This window comes from Papaver somniferum, unplaced genomic scaffold, assembly GCF_003573695.1.
Source record: "Papaver somniferum cultivar HN1 unplaced genomic scaffold, ASM357369v1 unplaced-scaffold_21, whole genome shotgun sequence".
Classification (NCBI taxonomy): Eukaryota; Viridiplantae; Streptophyta; class Magnoliopsida; order Ranunculales; family Papaveraceae; genus Papaver; species Papaver somniferum.
In genome coordinates this window covers 3,935,937-3,960,070 of record NW_020631041.1, presented here as the reverse complement: position 1 = coordinate 3,960,070, position 24,134 = coordinate 3,935,937, and the positions used below count along the sequence as shown (strand labels likewise).

The following is a 24,134-nucleotide window of genomic DNA, read 5'->3' as shown; positions in this document are numbered from 1 at the left end:
ATGGTACCAAAGACCAATATCCAAGGATGAATCAATATCAATCAACAACCGAATTCCAATTCATTGATTCAAACGCACAACTTGTATTATTTCAATTATATAAACAAATATAATGCGGAGATAGAAATAACACAGACACCAGAAATTTTGTTAAAGAGGAAACCGCAAATGCAGAAAAAACCCGGAACTTAGTCCAGGTTGAACACACATTGTATTAAGCCTCTACAGACACTAGCCTACTCCAAGCTAACTTCGGACTGGACTGTAGTTGAACCCCAATCAGTCTCCCACTGATCCAAGGTACAGTTCTACTCCCTACGCCTATGATCCCATCAGGATATTGCGCACTTGATTCCCATAGCTGATCTCACCCACAACTAAAAGTTGCTACCACCCAAATTCGAAGACTTGAAAATAAACAAATCTGTCTCGCACAGACAAGTCTGTCAAAGGATCAATCTGTCTCCCACATATAAACCCTAAAAGGTTTTGTTCCATCATTTGATAATAATCAAGGTGAACAGGAACCAATTCATAATCCGATCTTATATTCCCGAAGAACAACCTAGATTTATCAATCACCGCACAACAATCTTAATCGTATTGTAGCGAAACAAGATGTTGCGGAATCACAAACAATGAGATGAAGATGTTTGTGATTAATTTATATATCTTGCCTATCGGAAATATCAATCTCAAGCCAATCAATATGATTGTACTCGTACGATAGAAGATGCAAGATCAGATCATACAACTACGATAAAAGTAGTATCGGTATGGCTTCACAATCCCAAAGAAGTCTTTAAGTCGTTAACCTGGTTTTAGAAGAAGAAAACCAAAGGTTAAAGGAGAACCGACTCTAGTATGCAAACTAGTATCACACGTGAGGTGTGGGGATTAGTTTCACACAGATACTAGAGTTCCCCTTATATAGTCTTTCAAATCAGGGTTTGCAATTAAGTTACCTTGGTAACAAAGCAATCAATATCCACTGTTAGATGAGAAACAGGTTTATATGCAAGCTAATATTTCTCAACCGTTAGATAAAAAACTTAGCTTGTTATACACACTTGACAATGCACGCTTCTAGGTTTTTTAACCGTACCCAAACTACGCACTTGTTGGTTCAACAATTGTTAACCAAATGGTTAGCCATATGAGCATTTCATATCAACCACGTTCTTCTTCACCATAACTAGTTCAAATGACTTCAAATGAACTAGTTAGAGAGTTGTTCAATTGCAAGGAAATCTCACGTACTACACAAGACACAATTGAAGCAAAGATGATTTGATTCACTTGAATCGGTTCGTGAACTTTTAGAGCCACGGTTTGCAAACTGCATTCCTTAGTATTTTTAAGTTTAAGTTAAGGAATCATCTTTAGATATATAACCTTCTCAAGTTCGCAGACTAGGTTCGCGGACTTAAGTTACCGGGCAGAGTTTACAAACTCCAGCAGAAATTCTCGGGTATGAGAACTTCGCCAGTTCGCGGACTTAGTTTCATGCAAGTAGTTTGCCAACTCCAGCAGAAATTCTCGAGTTTGAGAACTTCGGCAGTTCGCGGACTTGGCTCACGCCATTCTCCCGGTTCTCTTGATCAAAAAAGTTCGCAAACTTTAGTTCAAGGAATAGGACTTTTACATAAATGTGTTTCCACAACAATGCTTATGTCCACCATTGGTTATGTAATCTAAACTCTCATTTCAGTCATTGAAACATTCTTAGAGGACGTTATAAAGTTGTTACACCATTTCTCGTCAAAGCAATTTTTTAGATGATTGAAACATATCATGACTTTCGTCACATGGTAACGATAAACTTGGTTAAAGCGAAAAGCTTACCAACTCATATTTCGAGATATAGATAGGTGAGGTATACTCGGCTCGAAATACCAAATGTGTATAATCAAAGTTTATATATATAGCATACGACTTCTTGTCTCAAAGAGTAGGAGATAGAGTAGATAGACTTTTGAGTGATAGATAAGTTCAAGTCTTCACATACCTTTTTGTCGAGAAGTTCCACCGGTTCGTTTAGTAGTTCTTCTACTTGTATGGTGAATCGCCATGAAGTCCTTGAGCTCAACTACACTTTCTATCCTAATCCGAGACTTAGCTATAATAGACAAGAAATCAAGACTTATAGTTTTGATCACTAACATTGACAAGCATGCTTGAGATAGCAACGCACGCGAGTTCGACCAAGCAATTCTCGAACAATCTCCCCCTTTGTCAATTTTAGTGACAAAACTATCAATACATATGGAATACAAAAAAGATAAAGAAACTTTAGTAGCTCCTATTCCACATGTCTAATCTTCAACATTCCTCGAAATCTTCGTCAGTTCCAAGTACTCACTACACCAAATTTAGTAATTTGTAACACTGAATTGTTACACTAATTAGTGTGACAGTGATTGTGACACAAATTTGTGCGACTTTCATTAAAAGTGTAACAATATATCCCTATTTTATTTTATTTTTTGTTTTATTGAAAATGTCACACTAAAAAGTGTAACAATTTAAATATTATTATTATTATATATAAAAATAAATTAAAAATAAAAATACTTTCCCCTCTGAGAGCCAATAGAATTTCTTCAAAGTATATAAAATAATAAATTCTCCCACCACTCACGATTTTTTAGTGGATCTTCCCTTATCTATCGAATAACTATCGGGGTGTTAGTCGTGGGAGATTTCAATGTATTTCAATAGAGTTGGCAAATCCCCTGTTAGTCGTGGGAGAGTTTGTCAAAATCTTTTAAAATCTCTGTTAGTGGGGAGAGATTTCTAGGGAGTTTCTAAAACTACCTCAAAATTTCTTAAACTCCCCTGTTAGTGGTGAGAAATTTGATTAGAATCTCTTAAACTCCATGTTAGTCGTAAAACACTAGAGTTATAGGGAGTTTACAATTTGGGGGAGTTTGAGGGAGTTTCATGATGTTTTTGTGCTTGGACAAAATCTTTCAAAAAACAAGAGATTTCTAGGGAGTTAGGGTTAAACTCCCCCAAATTATCTAGACTCTCATACACTCCCTCTAAATCTCTAAGAATTTAAATACATTAAAATCTCTCAAACTCTCCCACAACTACCCCTATATATATTTCCTAGTTATTATCAAAACATAAAAAACTGAACCCAGAAAAACAAAGAAAGTAGAAGGAAAATATCATCTTCTCCTCTAGGTATTTCAAGCATTTTCTTTTGCTTTCTATGATGTTTTTGTCGTATCCAAAGTCGACCGTGAAAGTAAAGCAGCAAGAGATTAGGTATTTAAGAAATCATTGTTTTCTTGTAACTTTTTCTCTTTGTTGTAAGATTCGTACTGTTCTCCTGTTTTTCTTTCAACAATGAAGATCCTTTACTGTTATTCGGCTTTGTTCTATGAGAAAATTATGAATATGAATATTATCTCATGTTAGATATGATTTTAGGGGTTTTCATAGACTTGATTTTAGGGACTTCTGTAGCTTGATTATCCTAATTATAATTATTCTGTTGCTCTAATTTTATGATTGAGATACCTTACTATTCTTCTTCCTTTGTAATTTTATTTGTTTTTCCTCTAATTTCTATTTCAGGTTACAATTTCAAGGATATTGTTATCAAATCATGTGCAACACAATTTAATACTATGTTACTTTCATACTCTTTTTGGTGTTAATTTATATGATATAGAGTAATTTAACTTGTTTGTAGACAAAGTTGTTCGATGAATTGCACCAAAGAAACTGATTTACTTGAAGTTTTGTGTTTTTGTAATTAGACTATGCTATTGAAATGATTCAGCATACATTGCCATATAGGTGAACTAGGAAGTGAAATAATGGGATATGGTTAATTTAATGGCATAGGCTCGATTACTATATTCGCTGATTATATTGTTCCAGCCGTTCTTAAGAAACCTGGTGTATTGAAATGAAGTTCAATATAGCATCATAGAGGCCAAATAGGTACAAAGGGGAAGTTGAGTTACACGCATGCTTTATTTATGTTGTAGATAAAATGAGGGAGTGATCAAGATTATATCAGGCAAACGGTTAGTGTGAATGTCTTTCCTTTTATATTTCTGTTCTAGCCATTTCTACATATGCTTTTCTTAATGGTCTATATAGCTTTTACATGGTTCTGGCATAGAAAGATACTTTCACCTGGCTGTGGGGATTAGGTAGAGCTAGATTTGTCGGTGATCTTCTCTTAGTAGAAGTCACAAATTATACAATAACCAATTCATTAAACTTTCATAAGATGTAACGAAAATGTACTGGTTGTACATTGCTTGTCATATATTTCGTCATCTATGATGTCTGAGATGGTAAACGTTTTGGATTAAATTATTTCTATGATTCAAGTTTAGAATCTAAGCCTTCTAGCATACCTGATTTTGTGGTGGATTTGCAGGAGGGCATATTTGTTACTGCAGTGCGCCTCCGTCTTCTAAGAGAAGCTGTCCATGGGCGACGCAGCAAGGATAATTGTTAATGGTTAGAAGCACCCACGTGTGATTGGTATGAACTCTTTGCTTCGATTTTAGAGGACCCTGTGTACTGGTTAATTCATAACTGGTAGGAAGCAGACGTTTAACTATTACTGTTTGGTGCTTTGCTCGTGTCCCATTTTCGTAAGAGTGTCTGAGTTTATGAAAAGAGGGGTTGCAATGTGACGCTAATGTTAGTTTTTTCGGAAAGAAACTCGATTTTCATATGATGTAGCATTGATCACGATTTGTTCTCATCTTACACTCGTATATTTTTTATGTCCTTATACATGGATGCTTTGTGCAGGAAGGCCTTCATTAGTACCCGCAGCTACAGATCCCTCTACTGCACTACATCCTAAATAATGTATGGAAGTATAATTTATTTTCTTTGCTATATGCATGAATACCTTCATTAGTACATGCATCTACAGAGCCCTCTACTGCACTACATCCTACATCGTACATGGAAGTATAATTGATTTGCTTTGCTAAGCCATAAAAGGAAACAAGGAAAGGATCGATATAGTCATTTGTCTGAAGTATAGTCACTAATGGAAAATTGCATTGATATATGCTGTGGTTGTATATTTGCACAATCTTCACTTTTATTGGTTTTCAATTATTGGCAACTTGTATATTTGTAGCGGATACAATTTTTTAAATGTAACTTGAGAACACCTTTAATGAAATACAAAGGTTTCCTTTCTACTTACATATGAATGGAGATTTTAATAGGGAAGTCGGTGTACGAATCAAAAGGGGGATATAATTTTTTTTCCAGATTACTCCCAGATTTGTTACACTAATATGTGTAAGAGATTTGACATACTTTCTAGTGTGATTTAAATTAAATAAAAGTCACACTTATTAGTGTGACCATTAATGTGTAACAAAAGAATAACACAATATTTATTACACTTATATGTGTGACATTAAATATGAAGGCACACTTATTTGTGTAACAAAATGCCTGATTTGGTGTGGCGACTCCAATGATCCCAAAGGTTGTAAGTTTAGCATCACCGTTGTTGAATATCCGTAGCTATAACAATGAGAAAGCATCAGTCTCGATCATTGTTATACATTGTCATAGTATTATTACACAATGTCAAAATCCAATTCTATCACAACTTCAACAATAATACGATGGTGATATGTATCACTCCCCCTTAGTCAATACTCCATCTCACATGGAAACCACTTCCCCTTACACATCCGAAAACCATATGTATTTGTAGTGTGAACTACATATAAATTCTCCCCCTTTTTGTCAATTAAATTGGCAAAGATACAAGAACTGGATCAAAATGAAATTTCCGAGAGAGACATTTCATGACAACGAAAAAATACATATCAACTAATTTAGATGCAATCATAAAGCCGAAGCTAAATGCATTCATCAAGGAGTTTAAAGATACAAGATAACCCCTCTAAAATTCCACAGCCGCACACCCCTCAAGATATGACTATTAAGCACAAGTTCAAAAGAACTCTCCCCCATTTGATGTCATTCCCGAAGGAACAACAAGAGCGACCTTAATTTCGAAAGAAAAGAAGGATTTTTTATTGGACACCAAAAAACCATAAGAATGATTTTCTATATCAAAAAACTCAATCAAATTAATCACAAGTAAACCCATGACTAATTTAATCGGAATATGCAATCAAATTAAACACAAAAAGTGATCAATTCAATTGATTATGCTCAACATAAGAGAACTTATGGAGACACGAAAATATTCAACTAGATTAATTACAAGAGAACTCATAATTAATCTAATCGGAATACACAACCAAACTAATCACAAAACTAATCAATTTAATTGTTATTTGTTTTTATCGACATAAGAAAACTTACAGAGCAATAACTAAATAACCAAACAAGATGATTAATTTAGTTCAATATGCTCGACATAACATATCCCACGGAACACCAACTAAGCTAGAAAATCAACTTGGTTGTACAGTGCTCAACATACGATACATTACGGAGCCTCACAGTAATACATAAAATATGGATCAGGGATGATCAATGCTGCGGAATACACAAGGATTCTTTCTATTTTCCATCTCCATTTGCACAATGACACACAATAGACATAATCCTTGAAAACAAAAGATTTTAACCTATCTTCCATCAAATATTTGACAATATAGGCTTAAATTTTGTATTTGTCAAAAGTCTATTCATTCTTTTATCAATACGTGAATACCGATCACGAACAACTTTAGTTTTGAGAAGTATGGGACAAACATAGGTCACGGACGTAAACACCAATATCTGATAACAAATTGCAATATAACAAATCATAAGATTAATACTACAAAACATCATCCTCCAAAAAGTTTTTAGAATTTAAACCAATAAACCTAAAAAAAAAAGCAAGAAGATGAAAAATAATAGCTATGTATAGTCACAATCATTGTCATTCAAAGCACTAGTTATTTTTCCAACTAAACCAAAAAGAAGACATACTAGGCAACAACGTCTTTGAGAAATTCTTTATCATTCCCGAACTCCTTGTCGTCAACAGCCATTGGAACATAAGGTTCGTGGAGATATGAGTTAATATCAAGAAACCGTCTTGAATGATGATGTCGAACCATGGGTTTCTGAATTTCCAAAGATCTTAAAACGGAAGACCATTAGAGAAAAAGTTGGTTTTCTGAAACCAACTTATTTCACGAATCTCTTTTCTTACTTCCTTCAACTCATCAAGAACATCAGAAAACTTCTGAGAGTTATAAGGGACATCCCTTGGTTTTCTTGTATTCCTCCTATTTATTTTCAAGTACGGAGTTACTGGATATTTCTCCTTTTCCTTGATTGATGGCTTAACAATCATGTTGACATCTTTTCCATCCAAAGACATGATGCTTAGAGAACAGTTATAAACAACTTGTTTTTTGTGAGTGGAATTCACATAAATCAGTCTTAAGATATAAAGGATATCATAAGGAATGTAGGGTTCGCAACCTTTAAACAGGTTCGTGGACGTCCAACTCTAAACCCTATAAAGAGTAGAATTGTCGATAATAACACTTTATTTGATAGATAGGAAAACAAACCTAAGAAAAAAAAAACTTTTCCTAAAGCCTGAGCGGTGCACAATCTTATCTCTTTTGATCAGGCACATGAGACAAGATTTACCAAATAACACAATTAATTTGTGCTGTGGTGAACGACAATTTGTCTACCATTTTCCTCTTGAGAGGAATCCTCTGACTTCTGTCTATCAAAGCGATTTTACCATACCTTTTTCTCTAATGGTCTTATTTTGTCTTTGGAAACCAACTTCTTAAACGAAGATAAAATCCTACATACCTCAGCAGTCTTCTGGGAAAGTTTAAGCTTCCTTGCCAATCGATTTGCTCTTCATTGAAGTTTGTTGGCGTGCCTCATTTGATGTTTGTATTTGTAACATCTTGATAGTTCATGACCCTTCTGAGAACAAAACGAGCACGTCAATCTTGGATAGTATTCATGCATTTGTGGTGTGAAAGCATCTAGACACATAGTAGATTCTGAAATATTACAAATAGAGTTTCCAAAGGATGGGTCAATTGATTCTTCCAGCTTGATTGGATTCTCTTCTTCACTGAAAATATCAAGGTTGATATATGTATTGCTACAATTATCAAAATCAATGTTTTCACATAGAAGACTGATACTTGATTTCCTATATTCATCAGAATCATAGATCTCAGACATTTCATCAAGTGTTACAGCAAGACCTTTGTTCCCAATGTATTTTCTACGATTTGGGCATTTGTTTGCAAAATGACCAAAACCTTTACACTTAAAGCACTGTGGAATATCCTCCTCATCAGCCTCGTCAGCATCCCTCTTTTTAGGAGAATCGCGATGGTGAGGTTTATCTGACAACCTAGGTTTGTCTCTTGAAAACCGTTTACTTCTCTTCAATAGAAGATTCCTAAACTTTCTTGTGATCAAGGAGACTGATTTTTCAAGATCTTCATCCGAAAAATCACCCTCATACTGATCATCCTTAGAGAAATAAACACTTTTACTTTTATCAAGTAATTTAGTGTTCTGCTGTGTTTTAAAAGCAACATCCTTTCCGATTTTGGATGTGTGATCATGATCAAAGATCTTTAGCTTTCCAACCAATGTATTTCTGGAAATATTATCAAGGTTATTTCCCTCAAAGATGGCATGCTTATTATACTCGTATCTAGATGGCAGCGATCTGAGAATTTTCATCACAATGTCCTTTTCAGGAATAGTCTTACCCAATGCAAAAGATGCATTAACAATTTCAGACACTCTGTGATTAAACTCATCAAATGTATCTTCATCTGCCATACGAAGGTTCTCCCAATCGGAATTAAGGTTTTGAAGCCTAGCTTCCTTTTCACTGTAGTTACCTTCAAATACGGTTTCTAAGATATCCCAAGCATCTTTAGACCTAGTGCAATTAACAAAATGGTGCTGAAGATTTGGGGTAATGACATGTATAATGACTTTCAAACCTTCGGAATTTTGCTTTGAAGCAAGTATCTCGGCAGGACTGTATTCACCAATATTCTTGGGAACGTTTACATCTCCAACTGCCACAACAGGAGCATCATAGCCATTAATAACATATACCCATGATTGGAAATCACGTGCTTGAAGAAAAGCTCGCATAACAATTTTCCACCATAAGTAATTAAAGACATCGAAGACTTGTGGTACGTTAATAGAGATAGCACCTCTGTCCATAGAGTCAGATCGCTATAAATACAGACTTGTAAGGTCTTAAACGTGTTTGCCTGCTCTGATACCAATTGAAAAAGCGTGGGTCTAACAACACCACCCAATATTTCGCTTAGCAATCTGTATGGACAAATTCGAATATACTTTTAAGAGAATCAACAAGACTAATCAATTAAAAGTATATCAACGAGTTTATATCTCTCTCTTGATTTGATTTACTCAAGATGGAACTGCGAGTTCTAATCAAATACAAGGAATAACTTGGATGGTATCAAAGAGAAATATCCAAGGATCAATCAATATTAATCAACAACCGAAGGTCGGATCTCCAATTGATTGATTCAAACGCACAACCTGTATTATTTCAATTATATAAACAAATATAATGCATAAATAGAAATAACACAGATACCAGAAATTTTGTTAACGAGGAAACCGCAAATGCAGAAAAACCCCGGGACCTAGTCCAGGTTGAACACACACTGTATTAAGCCGCTACAAACACTATCCTACTCCAAGCTAAGTTTGGACTGGACTGTAGTTGAACCCCAATTAGTCTCCCAAAGATCCAAGGTACAGTTGTACTCCCTATGCCTATGATCCCAGCAGGATACTGCGCACTTGATTCCCTTAGCTGATCTCACCCACAACTAAGAGTTTCTACGACTTAAAATCGCAGGCTTTGACAATAAACAAATCTGTCTCACACAGACAATTCTATCAAAGGAACAATCTGTCTCCCAAAGATAAACCCTAAAGGTTTTGTTCCGCCTTTTGATAATAATCAAGGTGAATAGGAACCAATTGGTCTTATATTCCCAAAGAACAGCCTAGAGTTATCAATCACCTCAAAACAATCTTAATCGTATGGTAGCGAAACAAGATTTTTCGGAATCACAAACAATGAGACGAAGATGTTTGTGATTACTTTTTATATCTTGCCTATCGGAGATAGAAATCTCAAGCCAATCAATCTGATTGTACTCGTACGATTGAAGATGCAAGATCAGATCACACAACTACGATAAAAATAGTGTCGGTATGGATTCACAATCCCAATGAAGTCTTTAAATCGTTAACCTGGTTTTAGAAGAAGAAAACCAAAGGTTAAAGGAGAACCGACTCTAATATGCAAACTAGTATCACACGTGAGGTGTGGGGATTAGTTTAGCACAAATACTAGAGTTCCCTTTATATAGTCTTTCAAATAAGGGTTTGCAATCAATGTTAGATTAGTAACAAAGCATTCAATATCCATCGTTAGATGAAAACCTGATTTAGATTCAAGTTAATATTTCTAAACCGTTAGATCTAAAACTTAGCTTGTTATACACAATTGACAATGCACGCTTCTAGGTTTGTTAATCGTACCCAAACGTATAAACTTGTTGGTTCAACAATAGTTAACCAAATGGTTAGACATATGAGAATTTCATATCAACCACGTTCGTCTTCACGATAAATAGTTCAAATGACTTCAAATGAACTAGTTAGAGAGTTGTTCAATTGCAAGGAAATCTCATGTACTGCACAAGACACAATTGAAGCAAAGATGATTTGATTCACTTTAATCGGTTCATGAACTTTTATAGCCACGGTTTGGAAACTGCATTCCTTAGCCTTTTTAAGTTTAAGTTCAGAAATCATCTTCAGATATATAACCTTCTCAAGTTTGCAGACTAGGTTCGCGGACTTAAGTTACCGGGCAGAGTTTACAAACTCCAGCAGAAATTCTCGGGTTTGAGAACTTCGCCGGTTCGCGGACTGAGTTCTCGGACTTAGATTCACGCAAGTAGTTTTTCAACTCCAGCAGAAATTCTCGGGTTTGAGAACTCTGGTAGTTCGCGGACTGAGTTCGCGGACTTGGCTCACGCCATTCTTCTGGTTCTCTTGATCAATAAAGTTCGCAAACTTTGGTTCAAGGAATAGGACTTATACATAAATGTGTTTCCACAAAAATGATTATGTCCACCATTGGTTATGTAATTTAAACTCTCATTTCAACCATTGAAACATTCTTAGAGGAGGTTATATAGTTTTTACACCATTTCTCGTCAAAGCAATTTTCAAGATGATTGAAACATATTATGACTTTCGTCACATGGTAAAGATAAACTTGATCGAAGCGAAAGCTTACCAACACATATTTCGAGATATAGATAGGTGAGGTATACTCGGCTCGAAATACCAAATGTGTATAATCCAAGTCTATATATATAGCATACGACTTCTTGTCTCAAAGAGTAGGAGATAGAGTAGATAGACTTTTGAGTGACAGATAAGTTCAACTCTTCACATACCTTTTTGTCGAGAAGTTACACCGGTTCCTTGAGTAGTTCTTTTACTTGTATGATGAATCGCCATGAAGTCCTTGAGATCAACTACACTTTCTATCCTAGTCCGAGACTTAGCTATAATAGACTAGAAATCAAGACTTATAATTTTGATCACTAACATTGACAAACATGCTTGAGATAGCAATGCATGCGAGTTCGACTGAGCAATGATATAACAGTCCATAAATACCTCAATGATGTTTTACACGTAATCAGAAAATATACTAGCCATGCATCTCTGAAAAGTGGCAGGCGCATTGCAAAGACCAAACGACATCCGTCTATATGCAAACGTACCAAAAGGACAAGTAAAAATGGTATTCTCTTGATCCTCCGGTGCAATAACAATCTGATTGTACCCTGAATAACTGTCTAAAAAGCAATAATGTGAATGTCCCGCTAACCTTTCTAGCATTTGATCAATGAAAGGCAAAGGAAAGTCATCATTTCTTGTCGCAGCATTAAGCTTTCGATAGTCTATGCACACTCTCCATCTTGTTTGAAATCTTGTAGGAACAATTTCATTATCTTTATTTATAACAACAGTGACGCCCGATTTCTTAGGCACCACTTGTACCGGACTAACCCACTTGCTGTCAGAAATTGGGTAAATTACCCCCACACTTAGTAATTTGAGGATCTCTGTCTTCACGACCTTCATCACTGGGGGGTTAAGCCTACGCTGAGCATCATGTACTGGCTTACTATCATCTTCCATAAGGATTCTATGCATGTACATTGATGGACTAATTCCTTTGATGTCAGCAATAGTCCACCCAATGGCCATTTTGTGCTCTTTCAGAAACCTAAGTAGACGTTTTTCTTGTATGGAAGTGAGATTCTTTGCGATAATCAGCGGAAGCTCCTCTTTATCACCAAAGTAAGCATACTTTAAGTGGTCGGGAAGAGGCTTCAATTCTATCTTAGGTGCCTACAAAATAGAAGTTAAAGGAACCTCATTAGTCACGGGTAAAGAAATATAAGAGATATTACCCGTTTTAACTTCTTGTAATGTTTTTAAAGCACCACACATCTCCACTAGCTCTTTGACTAATTCGACGTCCAAATTAGGCTTCCCATGAACGTCCAAATCAATGCTATTTCGCAACACAACTCCAAGTTCATCTTCATTGCTCAAATTAAACATTTGTTGTGCTAACGAATCAATAACATCAATATAGAAAGCGGAGTGCACATTACTAGGATAACGCATAGCCTCAAATATGTTGAAGCGAATGAACCATTGTCCACATCAATCTTCGTATTTGCAGTTTTCATAAACGATCTCCCAAGAAGTAACAAAGTAGATGAACAATTATCTCCATTTTGCATGTCCACAATGTAAAAATCAACCGGAAAGATTAACTGATTCGCTTGAACTAACATGTCCTCCACGACTACCTTAGGATATATATTGGACTTGTTTGCCAATTAAATAGTAATCTTTGCCTCTTTTAAAGGTCCAAGATTCAAAGAATCATAAACATCAGCTGACATAACACTTTTGGATGCTCCCAAATCAAGCAAAGCACGCTAGAATCGTCGTTTACCAATAGTAATTGGCACTGTGAAACCACCCGGATCTTCACATTTTTCAGGCATCTTCTTTAGTAACATAGCTGTAGCACTTTCGCCCACCTGAGTAATTTGATTAACAATCAACATATCCTTCCTTGTACTCAAATCCTTCAAAACCTTGGCATACCTGGGTACGGTTCTGATGGCTTCAATAAATGGAATGTTGATTTTTATCTTGCTGAAAATATCCATGATCTCCTTATCTTGAGCTTGCTTCTTTGATTTGGAAAAACTACTAGGGAAAGGAGGTGGTGTGGTAAAGGTGGGAACTGTGTCCTTAGGTTGGCCGGTTGAGGTTGGCTTTTCCTTTTGTATGGTTTCCACCTCTACTTCCTTTTCAATGTCGTTTTTAACTGATTTTTTTCGGCTTTTTGTTGACTTTGTTGGAACATAGATGAAATACCTTGCATCATGGTAATCATCTTCTCAGAGGCATCCTCCTTTGGAGCTTGTGGTTGCGGTTGTGGTTAAAATTGTTGTTGAAAACCACCTTGCCTTGCATAAGGATTAGGAGATACAGCTTGCTTGTTTGCATAACTGAAATTAGGAGGATCTTTACAACATGGATTATAAGTGTTAGAATATGGATCATACCTTGGCCTTGGATTAGTAAATAGAGCATTAACCTCGACCTCTTCTTCATATAGTGGAGCTACTACGGAAGTTATACGAATCGCCATCTCAATTGTACTTAACCGGTGCTCTGTATTTGGAGACTCCCCCATCTCGCTAACCCTTCTGACATTTGAGTCATGTCTTTTATAAAACTGTTGTGCATTTGAGGCCATACTCTCAATCAGACTAGTTGCTTGCAAGATTGTCTTCTCAGTAAGTGAACTACCAGCTTCTGCATCAATCAAATTCCTCTATTCTGGAAGTAGTACTTCGTAGAAGTATTGAATGATAAGTGTTGAGGATATATTTTGGTGAGGGAAACTCGCCAACAACCTCTTGTATCTCTCCCAGTATTTCATAAAGAGATTCCCCAGTAATCTGTAGAATACCACTAATATCTTTACGAGCAGCAGCCTCCTTAGAAGCAGGAAAGTACTTTTGTAACACTCTCTAAAGGAAGATAATACAACCATTCTTCTGCCAAGTCTTGTAAGGAGAATGGAAAGGCCTGTAACAAAGTTGTATCCCTATATTCTTCGGTACTTTGCCTAAGACTTGTCATCTTTTGTTGAAATACTTGAATATGACGGTTCGGATCTTCACCAGGATGTCCCTTGAACTTCGGCAGATGATGAAGTAGATTCGACTTCAGCTCTAGTGGTTAGGGATTGTAATGCACAGTGATTGTGAATCTAAGCATGGAGATGTCAAATCTCCTAACTTCCTCTCAGGTGGAGGTGGCGGAGTATTATTTGTACCACCGACCATTGTTGATGTAGAAGGTTCTTATTGCAACTTTGGACGTGCTTGTAGTACCGTTCCTTTGCGAGTTTGAATTCCACACCTCTCGTAATTCCAACCCTTCGATGCCAGATATTAAGCACCTAAAACAAAAATCTAGAAAAAAAAGTTAAAAACTAAAAACAAAATTAAACTAACAAAAACAACTAAAGCTACCGACTGCTCCCCGGCAGCGGCGCCAAAATTTGATGCGTGTCGTGAGTGCAATCAAATTAAATCAATTATTTCCAAACAATTAACTGGTAATATAACATAAGGAAGGATCGTTACCACGAAGAGCGGGGAGTTTAGTTGTCAAAAAGGTCACAAATGGGGGGTTTTGTGTTTTTAGATTTCAAAGTAAATAAACAAAGCAATTGAAATTGAGTTGTAAGCAATAAGGAGAGAGATGATCGAGGAATCCTTCTTCGTTACTAAACCATCAATGAGTTAATATATTCACACTTTCATCATTAATCATAGATTATTATCAATCGTGGGATAACAACTAGAGCAGTGCTATCCCTTAAAGTCCTTTGGTCACTGGATACCGAAGCGCTCGAATATCAGATTATACTCGCCAAGCCACCAAGTAGTACCGCACTCAAGGTGTAACTTGGTCGAATGCTTTAAGTTTTAAGACTTAGGTTAATCTTAGTAGTTAGACTCTTAGCGCAAGGTCCACTTTCTAATGTTCTTCTACACGCGATTACTCCACGGAATCCCTCTGCCACGTCTCACGTTTTCTACTTATGTAAGGATTATTCAACAATTACACGGATAACCTAACCCTTTACTAGCAATAGATCAATTAATAAACAACTATGGTTGGCCACCTAGAGCAATCAATTTATCAATCATAAGCATTAATCAAAGTAGAAGCAAACGATAATCATATGAAGAAATGAAACTAGATGCATATATTAAACCAAATCAAGTCTAGAACTTAGAATTCATCCTCAATCAAGTATGGGTTTAGATACTCATGGATGTAGAAGCATCCATGTTATACAATTTATAAACTAGAGAAGAAATCATTATTATTAATGAGAACCGCTTCGAAACCATAGCTTCGTTGTTTTTCTTCTTCTCCAAGCTTGCAAAGTTCTGTGCAAAAGATAGATTCTTAATGTCTTGAGGCTCTCCTTATATAGTACCCACGAAATATAGGGTTTAGAATCCGTCTGGTACCGGGTTTTACATGTTTTAGAAGTCAAAAGTCGCACCTTCAGCACCTGGCTACAGTTGGGTTTTTATATGTTTTCCACCGTAATATCCCCTGAGATTACGTACGGTTGGTAATTTTGAGTTTCCCAACTGTAAGTTCATATGTGTTTGCGTACGGTTGGGTTCCCCAACCGTATGTACTTCTGAATCTCCTCTTTTACATTGTTTCACAATTTTTGCCACAACTTCGTCATCCGACGTCCGATTAAGCTCATTCTTTTTGTGTTCTTTTTGTCTTGTCGTCCTATGCAAGATGGTGTATTCAAATCCTTCATATCTTCTCATTTTTTTTTCTACTGTTTGGTTGAGAATGCTTTCCAAACCGTAACCTTCCCTGGATTTGCATACGGCTTGCTTTCCTCGCCGTAACTCTGACTCTGAAAATTCCTTGTGAACCTGATTCATCTACGGTTGGGTTGATATGATTTTACGACCGTAACTCTGATAGAAAATGTTCTCTTCTTCCCAGGCATACGGTGTGGTTTTGTAGCACTTCCTTACCGTAAGTGGCCCTGAGTTTGCGTCCGGTTGGGTTTCCCGACCGTATGTATTTCCAGAACTTGGTCCTTTCTTCTTTTTAGCTCTTTCAACCCCGATTTCATTGACTTTGGATGATTCACCTAAACAAACAAATAAAACACAAAACAAGAGTAATAAAAGGATAACATGCAAGAAATATAGTTAAAACAAATATAGAATGGGCACTAAAATCATGTGAATTATGCACTTATCATTAGTCCACTTCCGGCACAGTCTGTTACTTCTCGAGCATGCCGGTACAACTACCGGCATGGTATGTGCTTGAATTTATTTGACGGCACATGATGTAAAGTATCCAGAAACTTGATTTTTTTGTCACTTGAGTACCGGCATTGATAGATTTCTATCGAGCATGACGGAACTTAGTTAAGGCATTGAATGATAGTTACTAAGAATGCCGACACCATTTTCCGGCATGGTCTTCATCAATTCCGGCATGGTCTTCATCACTTCCGGCGATGTAAAAAAAAATATTTTCGGCATGGTCTCCATCACTTCCGGAATGGTCTTCACCTTTTCCGGTATGATATTCATCTCTTTCGGCATGATCTTCATCACTTCCGGCATGGTCTTCATCTTTTCCGGTATGATATTCATCACTTCCGGCATGGTCTTCATCACTTCCGGCATGGTCTTCATCAATTCCGGTATGGTATTCATCACTTCCGGCATGGTCTTCATCACTTCCGAATGTTAAAAAATAAAATCGATTTCAAAGAGAGGAGCCGACAGAGAAGGAGAAGACAATATGAAAGGGAGTGGGGAAACTTTAAAATTTGAAAGGGAATGGGAAATTTTTAGGTTTCAAAGCCTTAACCTTAAAAGGGATTAATAAGAGGTGAAGATGGAAATGGGAGATATGATTTTGTTTTTTGATTTTTATTTTGAGGGAAGGGTATTTTAGTATTTTTGTCCTCCAAAACACCCTTTAGCAAACATTATTGGTTGGGGGAAGTAATTCATATCCCCCAATTGTGGGTTCATTTTAACTAAATTCATTTCCAAGAGTGGGTCCTACAAAATAGGAGGGATGAAATATTAATAGGGTGATTCTAAACAAACCGAGAAAACATACCACACCAAAACCGCATATCCATTTTTGTCTCACAAAATTTTTGGTGTGGTCCTGGTGGGCCCCGCGGAGGACAGAAGGGTCCCATTTTTTAGGTTTTGTTGTGTCTAGTGGTTTTGTGTGGTCTGTTTTCTCGGTTCGTTTAGAATTTTTGATATTAATATTGAAGGTTTTAAAGAAAATCTTATCAAACCTTTATAATGACCACCATGTCATATTTTTGATTTTTAATAGTTAATTAAAATACTATTGAACGGTTAAGATTTTATCACATAATTTTTTTTTAGGGATCAAATCTCTATACCGTTAGAGATAGTTTATTAACCATGGGGCCTTATATATATTATATGTGAAAATCCACCTATATAAGGGTTTGAATAAAATATAAGGGTTTGAATAAAATTTCCAAGTTAGATTTTTAACACCTGTTATTGGTGATACTCTTACTATTTATGCTATTAAAGGGGTTGGATCTCCAATTTCTTACGTGGGAGGAAGCTCGAGGACTATTAAACCACTTGATGGTGCTCTCAAAAACTCTAGTTCGAGGGCTTAGTATTATTTTAAAGTTTTAGTTTGGCCAAAGTAAATAAAAATTATAGCTTAAATCCATGGTTATCAGAATTGCACGCCGGTCATTATGACAGAGACCTTAACGGTTGGAGATTAACCGTGCAGACGTTTTTCACGGCCATTTATCAAAATTAATTTGGTGCAAATTACTAGTAATATTTTAACCTCACCTCAATCTAATACAACTACCGGCACGTGGTAAATCTAGAGATAATCAAATCATGCCTTGGAACTTAGACATTTTGATTCTGTTGGGCACGTTCTGAACCCACAAATCTGTACAGCCATGATGAGGCAATCGTCTGAGAGAGCACCATGCATATTTTGTCAAAACCAAAACTGTGCAGGATCTTTTTAACTTCAGTTTTTGCAGTTGGCAATTGATTGCGTATCTAATAATGGAGATACTGCCTGATATGATACTGTTTAGAAAAACAAAATGCACCAAGACGTGATAAGAAGATATACATCTGTTGAGAACTTTCATACATGCGCAGCATGATTGAAGTTATATCGGGAAAATGATATCCCTGCAGCTGGTGGGGGTTGTTAATTAATGCTATGAATAATATTATTATTTTTATTTTCGAAAAATGGGTCATTTGTTCAAATATTTTTAAAATAAGGTTCTAATGGACTAAAAAAAATTAGTATGAGTGAAATGGACAAAAAAAATAGCAAAGATGGATTCATCCTGGATTAAACTTAAAAAATAGCGAGGATGAAACTAGATGCATCATGTGTAAATTAAAAATAAGAAAAGCTATTTGAAAATGGGAATGATGAAACTGTTTACATCCTGGCTATTTTTACATTTTTGTCCATTTAAACAGTATCAAAATCTAGATATCTTTTTCACCCAAAAATTGTTGATTTTGATCTTTTTAACCAATTTTGTGTTTTTTTTTTTGAAATATGCATGAAACGGGTAACCTACGTTCTCGGGTTGATCCTGAATTAGCATGGCAAATAAAGGCTCAGATAATAATCTAACGGGCATATCATTCTTCATTTGTCTAAATAGATTCATTCTTGTTTTTTTTTTCTTTTTCAAAACACCTTTTAATTTCGGTCTTTTCCAATTCAAAGGAAGGACAATTTCCAAAGTTAGAGATGAATAATGATAACATCAAGACTCAAAATCATGAGAATGAGATGATTACTCCTTTTTCGAATGCTGGATTACTGAGTAGGATGTCTTTTTGGTGGTTAAATCCACTAATGAAGAGAGCTAAGAAGAAGAAGAAGCTTGAAGATGATGATATACCCATGTTACGAAAAGATGATAGAGCAGAAACATGTTATTTGTTGTTCATGGATCAATTCAAGAATCAAAACCACACCAAACCATCAATTTTGCGGGCAATTGCTTTATGTTATTGGAAAGAAATTCTGATATCTGGCTTCTTTGCGCTTCTGAAGGTACTCACTCTTTCCACCACTCCCCTGTTTGTCGGTGCCTTGATTAAGGTTACAGAAGGAAAAAGAACCTTTAAACATGAAGGTGTTGTACTGGTTACAGCATTGTTTTTGGTAAAATTATTAGAGTCGCAATCGATGAGGCAGTGGAATTTTCAGAGCGGTTTAATTGGAGTCAGACTCAAGTCTTTGCTCTCAGCAGCTATTTATCGGAAGCAACTCAGGCTTTCTAATGCTGCTAAGAATACACATTCATCCGGAGAAATAATAAGTTATGTAACTGTAGATGCTTATAGAGTAGGCCAATTCTCTTATCGGTTTCATCATATATGGACAGCGGTCCTCCAGACATGCCTTGGGTTATTAATTCTTGTCCATGCTGTGGGGATTGCAACACTTGCAGCATTAATCATTATAGTACTCTCCCTGTTATGCAATGGTCCCTTGGCCAAATTACAGCTTAGATTCCAGACTAAGCTTGCGGTCGCTCAGGATAGGAGGCTGAAGGCAATGTCAGAAGCACTTTTGAACATGAAAGTGTTGAAGCTGTATGCTTGGGAGACACATTTCAAGACTGTTATTGAAAGTCTCAGAAGAGTAGAATACAAGTGGTTGTCAGCTGTGCAGTTGCGTAAGGCGTACGACGGATTTTTCTTTTTGTCAGTTTCCATATTAGTCTCATCTGCAACTATTGGAGCTTGTTACTTTCTCAAAGTTCCTCTCAATGCTACAAATGTTTTCACATTCATAGCAACTCTACGCATTATCCAGGATCCTATTAGAGCAATCCCTCCGGTTATCCGAGCAGTAATTCATGCAAAAGTCGCGTCACAACGGATTGAAAAATTTCTTTCTGAACCAGAATTGCTAAGTGGAGATATCAGGCATGCTAGAAAAGAAAAGCCACAAAATAACCATGCCATATATGCGAAGTTGGCTACATTTTCGTGGGAAGAAAATCCATCAAATCCTACCTTAACATCCATAAACTTAGAGGTCAAAGCTGGTGAGAAAGTGGCAATCTGTGGAGAGGTAGGTGCAGGTAAATCAACCCTCCTAGCTGCAATTCTCGGTGAGGTACCAGAGGTTGAAGGCTCGGTAAGTGCTTTTTGCCCTTCTTAACTCATAAACATGTGATGTGAAGTGCTGACTCATTTTTTCCCATTACTATGCAGATTCAAGTTCATGGAAAACTTGCATATGTCTCCCAGATTGCATGGATCCAGTCAGGAAGTATACAAAAAAATATACTGTTTGGTCGCACAATGGATGAGCCGAAATACCAAGAAACACTGGAAAAGTGTTCCTTGGTAAAGGACCTTGAAATGCTACCTCATGGTGATCTAACTGAAATTGGAGAAAGAGGAATTAATATAAGCGGAGGGCAAAAGCAGCGTATTCAACTTGCTCGTGCACTCTATCAGGACGCTGATATCTATCTCCTTGATGATCCATTCAGTGCAGTTGACACCGTTACTGCTACAAGCCTATTTAATGTGAACTTTTTTCTTAACATAATGTTTTTTATTTCTGGTCGCGTGGATGAATATGGTAACTAACCTGTATTTTGCAGGACTACGTTATGGGAGCTTTATCAAAAAAGACAGTCTTACTGGTGACTCACCAAGTCGACTTCCTTCCTGCATTTGATTCTGTTCTGGTAAGTTTGCAGTATAATGTCTTTTGCTATGTTACTCTTTGGTTTTTCATGTCCTTCCAAGGTTTGGATCAACGTTTTATTTCTCTTACAGTTGATGTCGCTTGGGAAAATCCAACATACATCCTCTTTTGACGTGTTAATGAGTTCTAGCCAAGAATTTTCTGGCCTTGTCAATGCACACAAAGATATGGTTAACTGTGACAGGTTACCTGCTAAGGTGAATTCTCGCCACACTTGCGTTCCACTTGCTGAAGAGACTGTACAACCATTTGCAGTTGAGCATCAGTTGATTAAGCAAGAAGAAAGAGAATCCGGAAATAGTTCCTTAAAACCTTACCTGCAATATCTAAATCAAGGCAAAGCCTTGTTTTACTTTTCTTTGGCAACTGTCTCCCAAATTATGTTTGTTGTTAGCCAAATTCTACAAAATTATTGGATGGCTGCAAATGTTCAGAATCCTCAAATCAGCAAATTGCGACTGATCCAAGTATACTTGCTGATCGGGTTTAGCTCTATATTTTGGTTGCTTGTTCAATCTCTTTCTACAGTTGCTATGGGTATCCATTCATCTAAGTCCTTTTTCTCTAAACTATTAAAATCTCTTTTTCATGCGCCGATAGCTTTTTACGAATCTACACCATTGGGAAGGATATTGAGTCGAGTAAGTAACGAAATCACAGTTACGATTTAAAACTTTTTTACTGACAAGTGACAACTATGCACACGATGCTAATTGATGTTTCTACGTTTTAGGTGTCTTCTGATTCATCAATTGTTGACCTTGATGTTCCATTCAGTTTGGTATTAGCAATTATAACTACTCTTAATACTTGTACGAGTCTCGGGGTAATGGCTGTTATTACCTGGCAAGTTTTGTTTGTCACCATACCCATGGTATGCTTGGTGATATACTTGCAGGTAAAACTTTGCTTGTGTATTCTGGAACCTCAAAAGAAATTTAAGACAGAGAAGTAACTTACTTAAATGCATTGCTTGTTTTTACTGACAGAGGTACTACTCAGCTTCTGCAAATGAGTTGAGGAGGATTAATGGGACAACCAAGTCGTTGGTGGCAAACCAACTTGGGGAATCCATAGCAGGTGCGATGACTATTAGAGCTTTCGACGAGGAAGAAAGATTCTTTGCTGAGAGTCTCAGTCTCATCGACAAAAATGCTAGTCCTACATTTCACATATTTTCCACGAATCAGTGGCTCTTACAACGTCTGGAAACTCTAAGTGCGACTGTCCTTTCTTGCTCAGTACTTGTGATGGTGTTGCTTCCCCAGGGAACTTTTAATTCGGGTAGGGGTGTGCCAGTTTGCATTATTACATCTTTTAGTTTAGAGAAGCAATTAAACCATAACGAATTTGCGATTAGCAATTAATTTTGCTATACTTTGACTGCCATTATGTGGCAGGATTTATCGGACTGGCACTGTTTTATGGTCTCACGTTGAGCTTGTCCCTTGGTGCTTCCATTCAAAATCAGTGTACACTAGCAAATGAAATTATATCTGTTGAACGGCTAAACCATTACGTGAACATTCCTAGTGAAGCCTCACAAGTCATAAAAGGGAATCGACCGAGACCCAATTGGCCTACTGCAGGTAGAGTGGAGATTCGCGATTTGAAGGTATATATCGTCTATTTCTAAATTTGAAGCTTTTGGCTTTATTGAAATGTACGTTAGTACTAATTTAACGAATCTGATAATGACCTCAAACAGATAAGATACAGGGCCAATACTCCACTTGTTCTTCAAGGGGTTACTTGCACATTTGAAGGAGGGCACAAGATTGGGATTGTTGGCAGGACTGGCAGCGGAAAAACAACCCTAATAGGTGCATTGTTTCGCTTGGTAGAGCCAGTAGGGGGGAAAATCATCATAGATGGTGTTGACATCTCCACCATCGGACTTCATGATCTGAGATCACGCTTAGGGATCATACCTCAGGAACCTACTCTTTTTAGTGGGACAGTGAGATACAATTTGGATCCCTTAAGCCAATACGCGGACCATGAAATTTGGGAGGTAATGTGGCATTTTGTTAATACCTTGTAAATGAAAATTGTCTGACATATACTGACTTGTTCTGCAATTTTACCTATGAAGGTTGTGGGTAAATGTCAACTTCTCGAGGCTGTACAAAATAAAGGCGAGGGTTTGGATTGTTTAGGTAGGTAGGTAGGATTTAGAGCTTTCAATTATTGTTTCATTTCATATTTTGATTCTTGAAAAAAAAAATACGATTTTACAGTTGCACATGACGGTGCTAACTGGAGCATGGGACAGAGGCAACTATTCTGCTTAGGCCGAGCTTTGTTAAGGAAAGGTCAGATTTTGGTGCTTGATGAAGCTACAGCTTCAATTGACAATGCAACAGACTGCATTCTACAGAAAATCATCAGAACAGAATTCGCAAAATGTACAGTAATCACAGTAGCTCATAGAATCCCTACCGTGATGGACAGTACATTGGTGCTTGCTATTAGTGATGGTATGTATTCACTGACTATTTTATGCAACAACAACAACCAAAAAAAAAAAATCCTAAAGGAAATTTTACCTGATGTCTAAACTAAACCACTATTTCTTGTGTGATTCTACAGGAAAAATCGTAGAGTATGATGAACCCATGAAGTTAATGAAGGAGGAAGGGTCGCTTTTTGGGCAACTTGTCAATGAATATTGGTCTCACTGTCATTCTGCATGATGAGAATCACGAGATACTGACAATGTATAAGTGATCAATATATGTATGCTGTCTTCTCAAGAACCTGAACACATTCATTAAATATGAATACGAAAAGATACGCCACACAGTTTATCCATCTAAATGTAACTTTTTCAAGTGGCTCCCAAACTTCCTGGTCATTACACTGTGGCAGTGGATATGGGCAAATAACAACTTGAAGAGAGTTATAGGTGATATGGAGGTATAAATCGTGCATTGCATTTCATTGAGGTATATACAAAACGTAGAGATTTGGGTGTTCGACGGCAAACTTAAAGATATGGGCTCGGAAACATCTGAGATTAGAAAAAGAATGATTTTTTTGGGCATCACTCTGGGGATCAGGATGAGCTTAGCAGTTAGCCCTACACTTATAAAGGGTGTCCTAAA

The 24,134-nt window shown here is 36.7% G+C and overlaps 1 protein-coding gene and 1 long non-coding RNA gene across 2 annotated transcripts; both read left to right on the top strand.

Annotated features, from left to right (window-relative positions):
* The first annotated feature begins 3,150 nt into the window (after positions 1-3,150).
* LOC113339948 lies at positions 3,151-5,130 on the top strand. Its single transcript, XR_003355195.1, has 3 exons — positions 3,151-3,276; positions 4,409-4,515; positions 4,792-5,130. It is a non-coding gene; the product is annotated as an uncharacterized LOC113339948 (long non-coding RNA).
* Positions 5,131-19,041: 13,911 nt separating this feature from the next.
* LOC113339457 (ABC transporter C family member 10-like) lies at positions 19,042-23,723 on the top strand. Its single transcript, XM_026584724.1, has 11 exons — positions 19,042-20,445; positions 20,523-20,843; positions 20,921-21,007; positions 21,099-21,668; positions 21,761-21,925; positions 22,017-22,311; positions 22,428-22,642; positions 22,736-23,041; positions 23,123-23,186; positions 23,268-23,507; positions 23,620-23,723. The coding sequence occupies exons 1-11, from the start codon at positions 19,042-19,044 to the stop codon at positions 23,721-23,723; spliced, it is 3,771 nt and encodes a 1,256-aa protein (XP_026440509.1).
* The last annotated feature ends 411 nt before the right edge of the window (positions 23,724-24,134 follow it).

Excerpts from the sequence above, each read along its gene's own strand:
- LOC113339457 (XM_026584724.1), top strand. The coding sequence starts at position 19,042 with ATGAATAATGATAACATCAAGACTCAAAATCATGAGAATGAGATGATT. Across the intron at positions 20,446-20,522 it reads TACCAGAGGTTGAAGGCTCG|ATTCAAGTTCATGGAAAACT; the intron begins GTAAGTGCTTTT and ends ATTACTATGCAG. Across the intron at positions 21,926-22,016 it reads GCTTGGTGATATACTTGCAG|AGGTACTACTCAGCTTCTGC; the intron begins GTAAAACTTTGC and ends TTTTACTGACAG.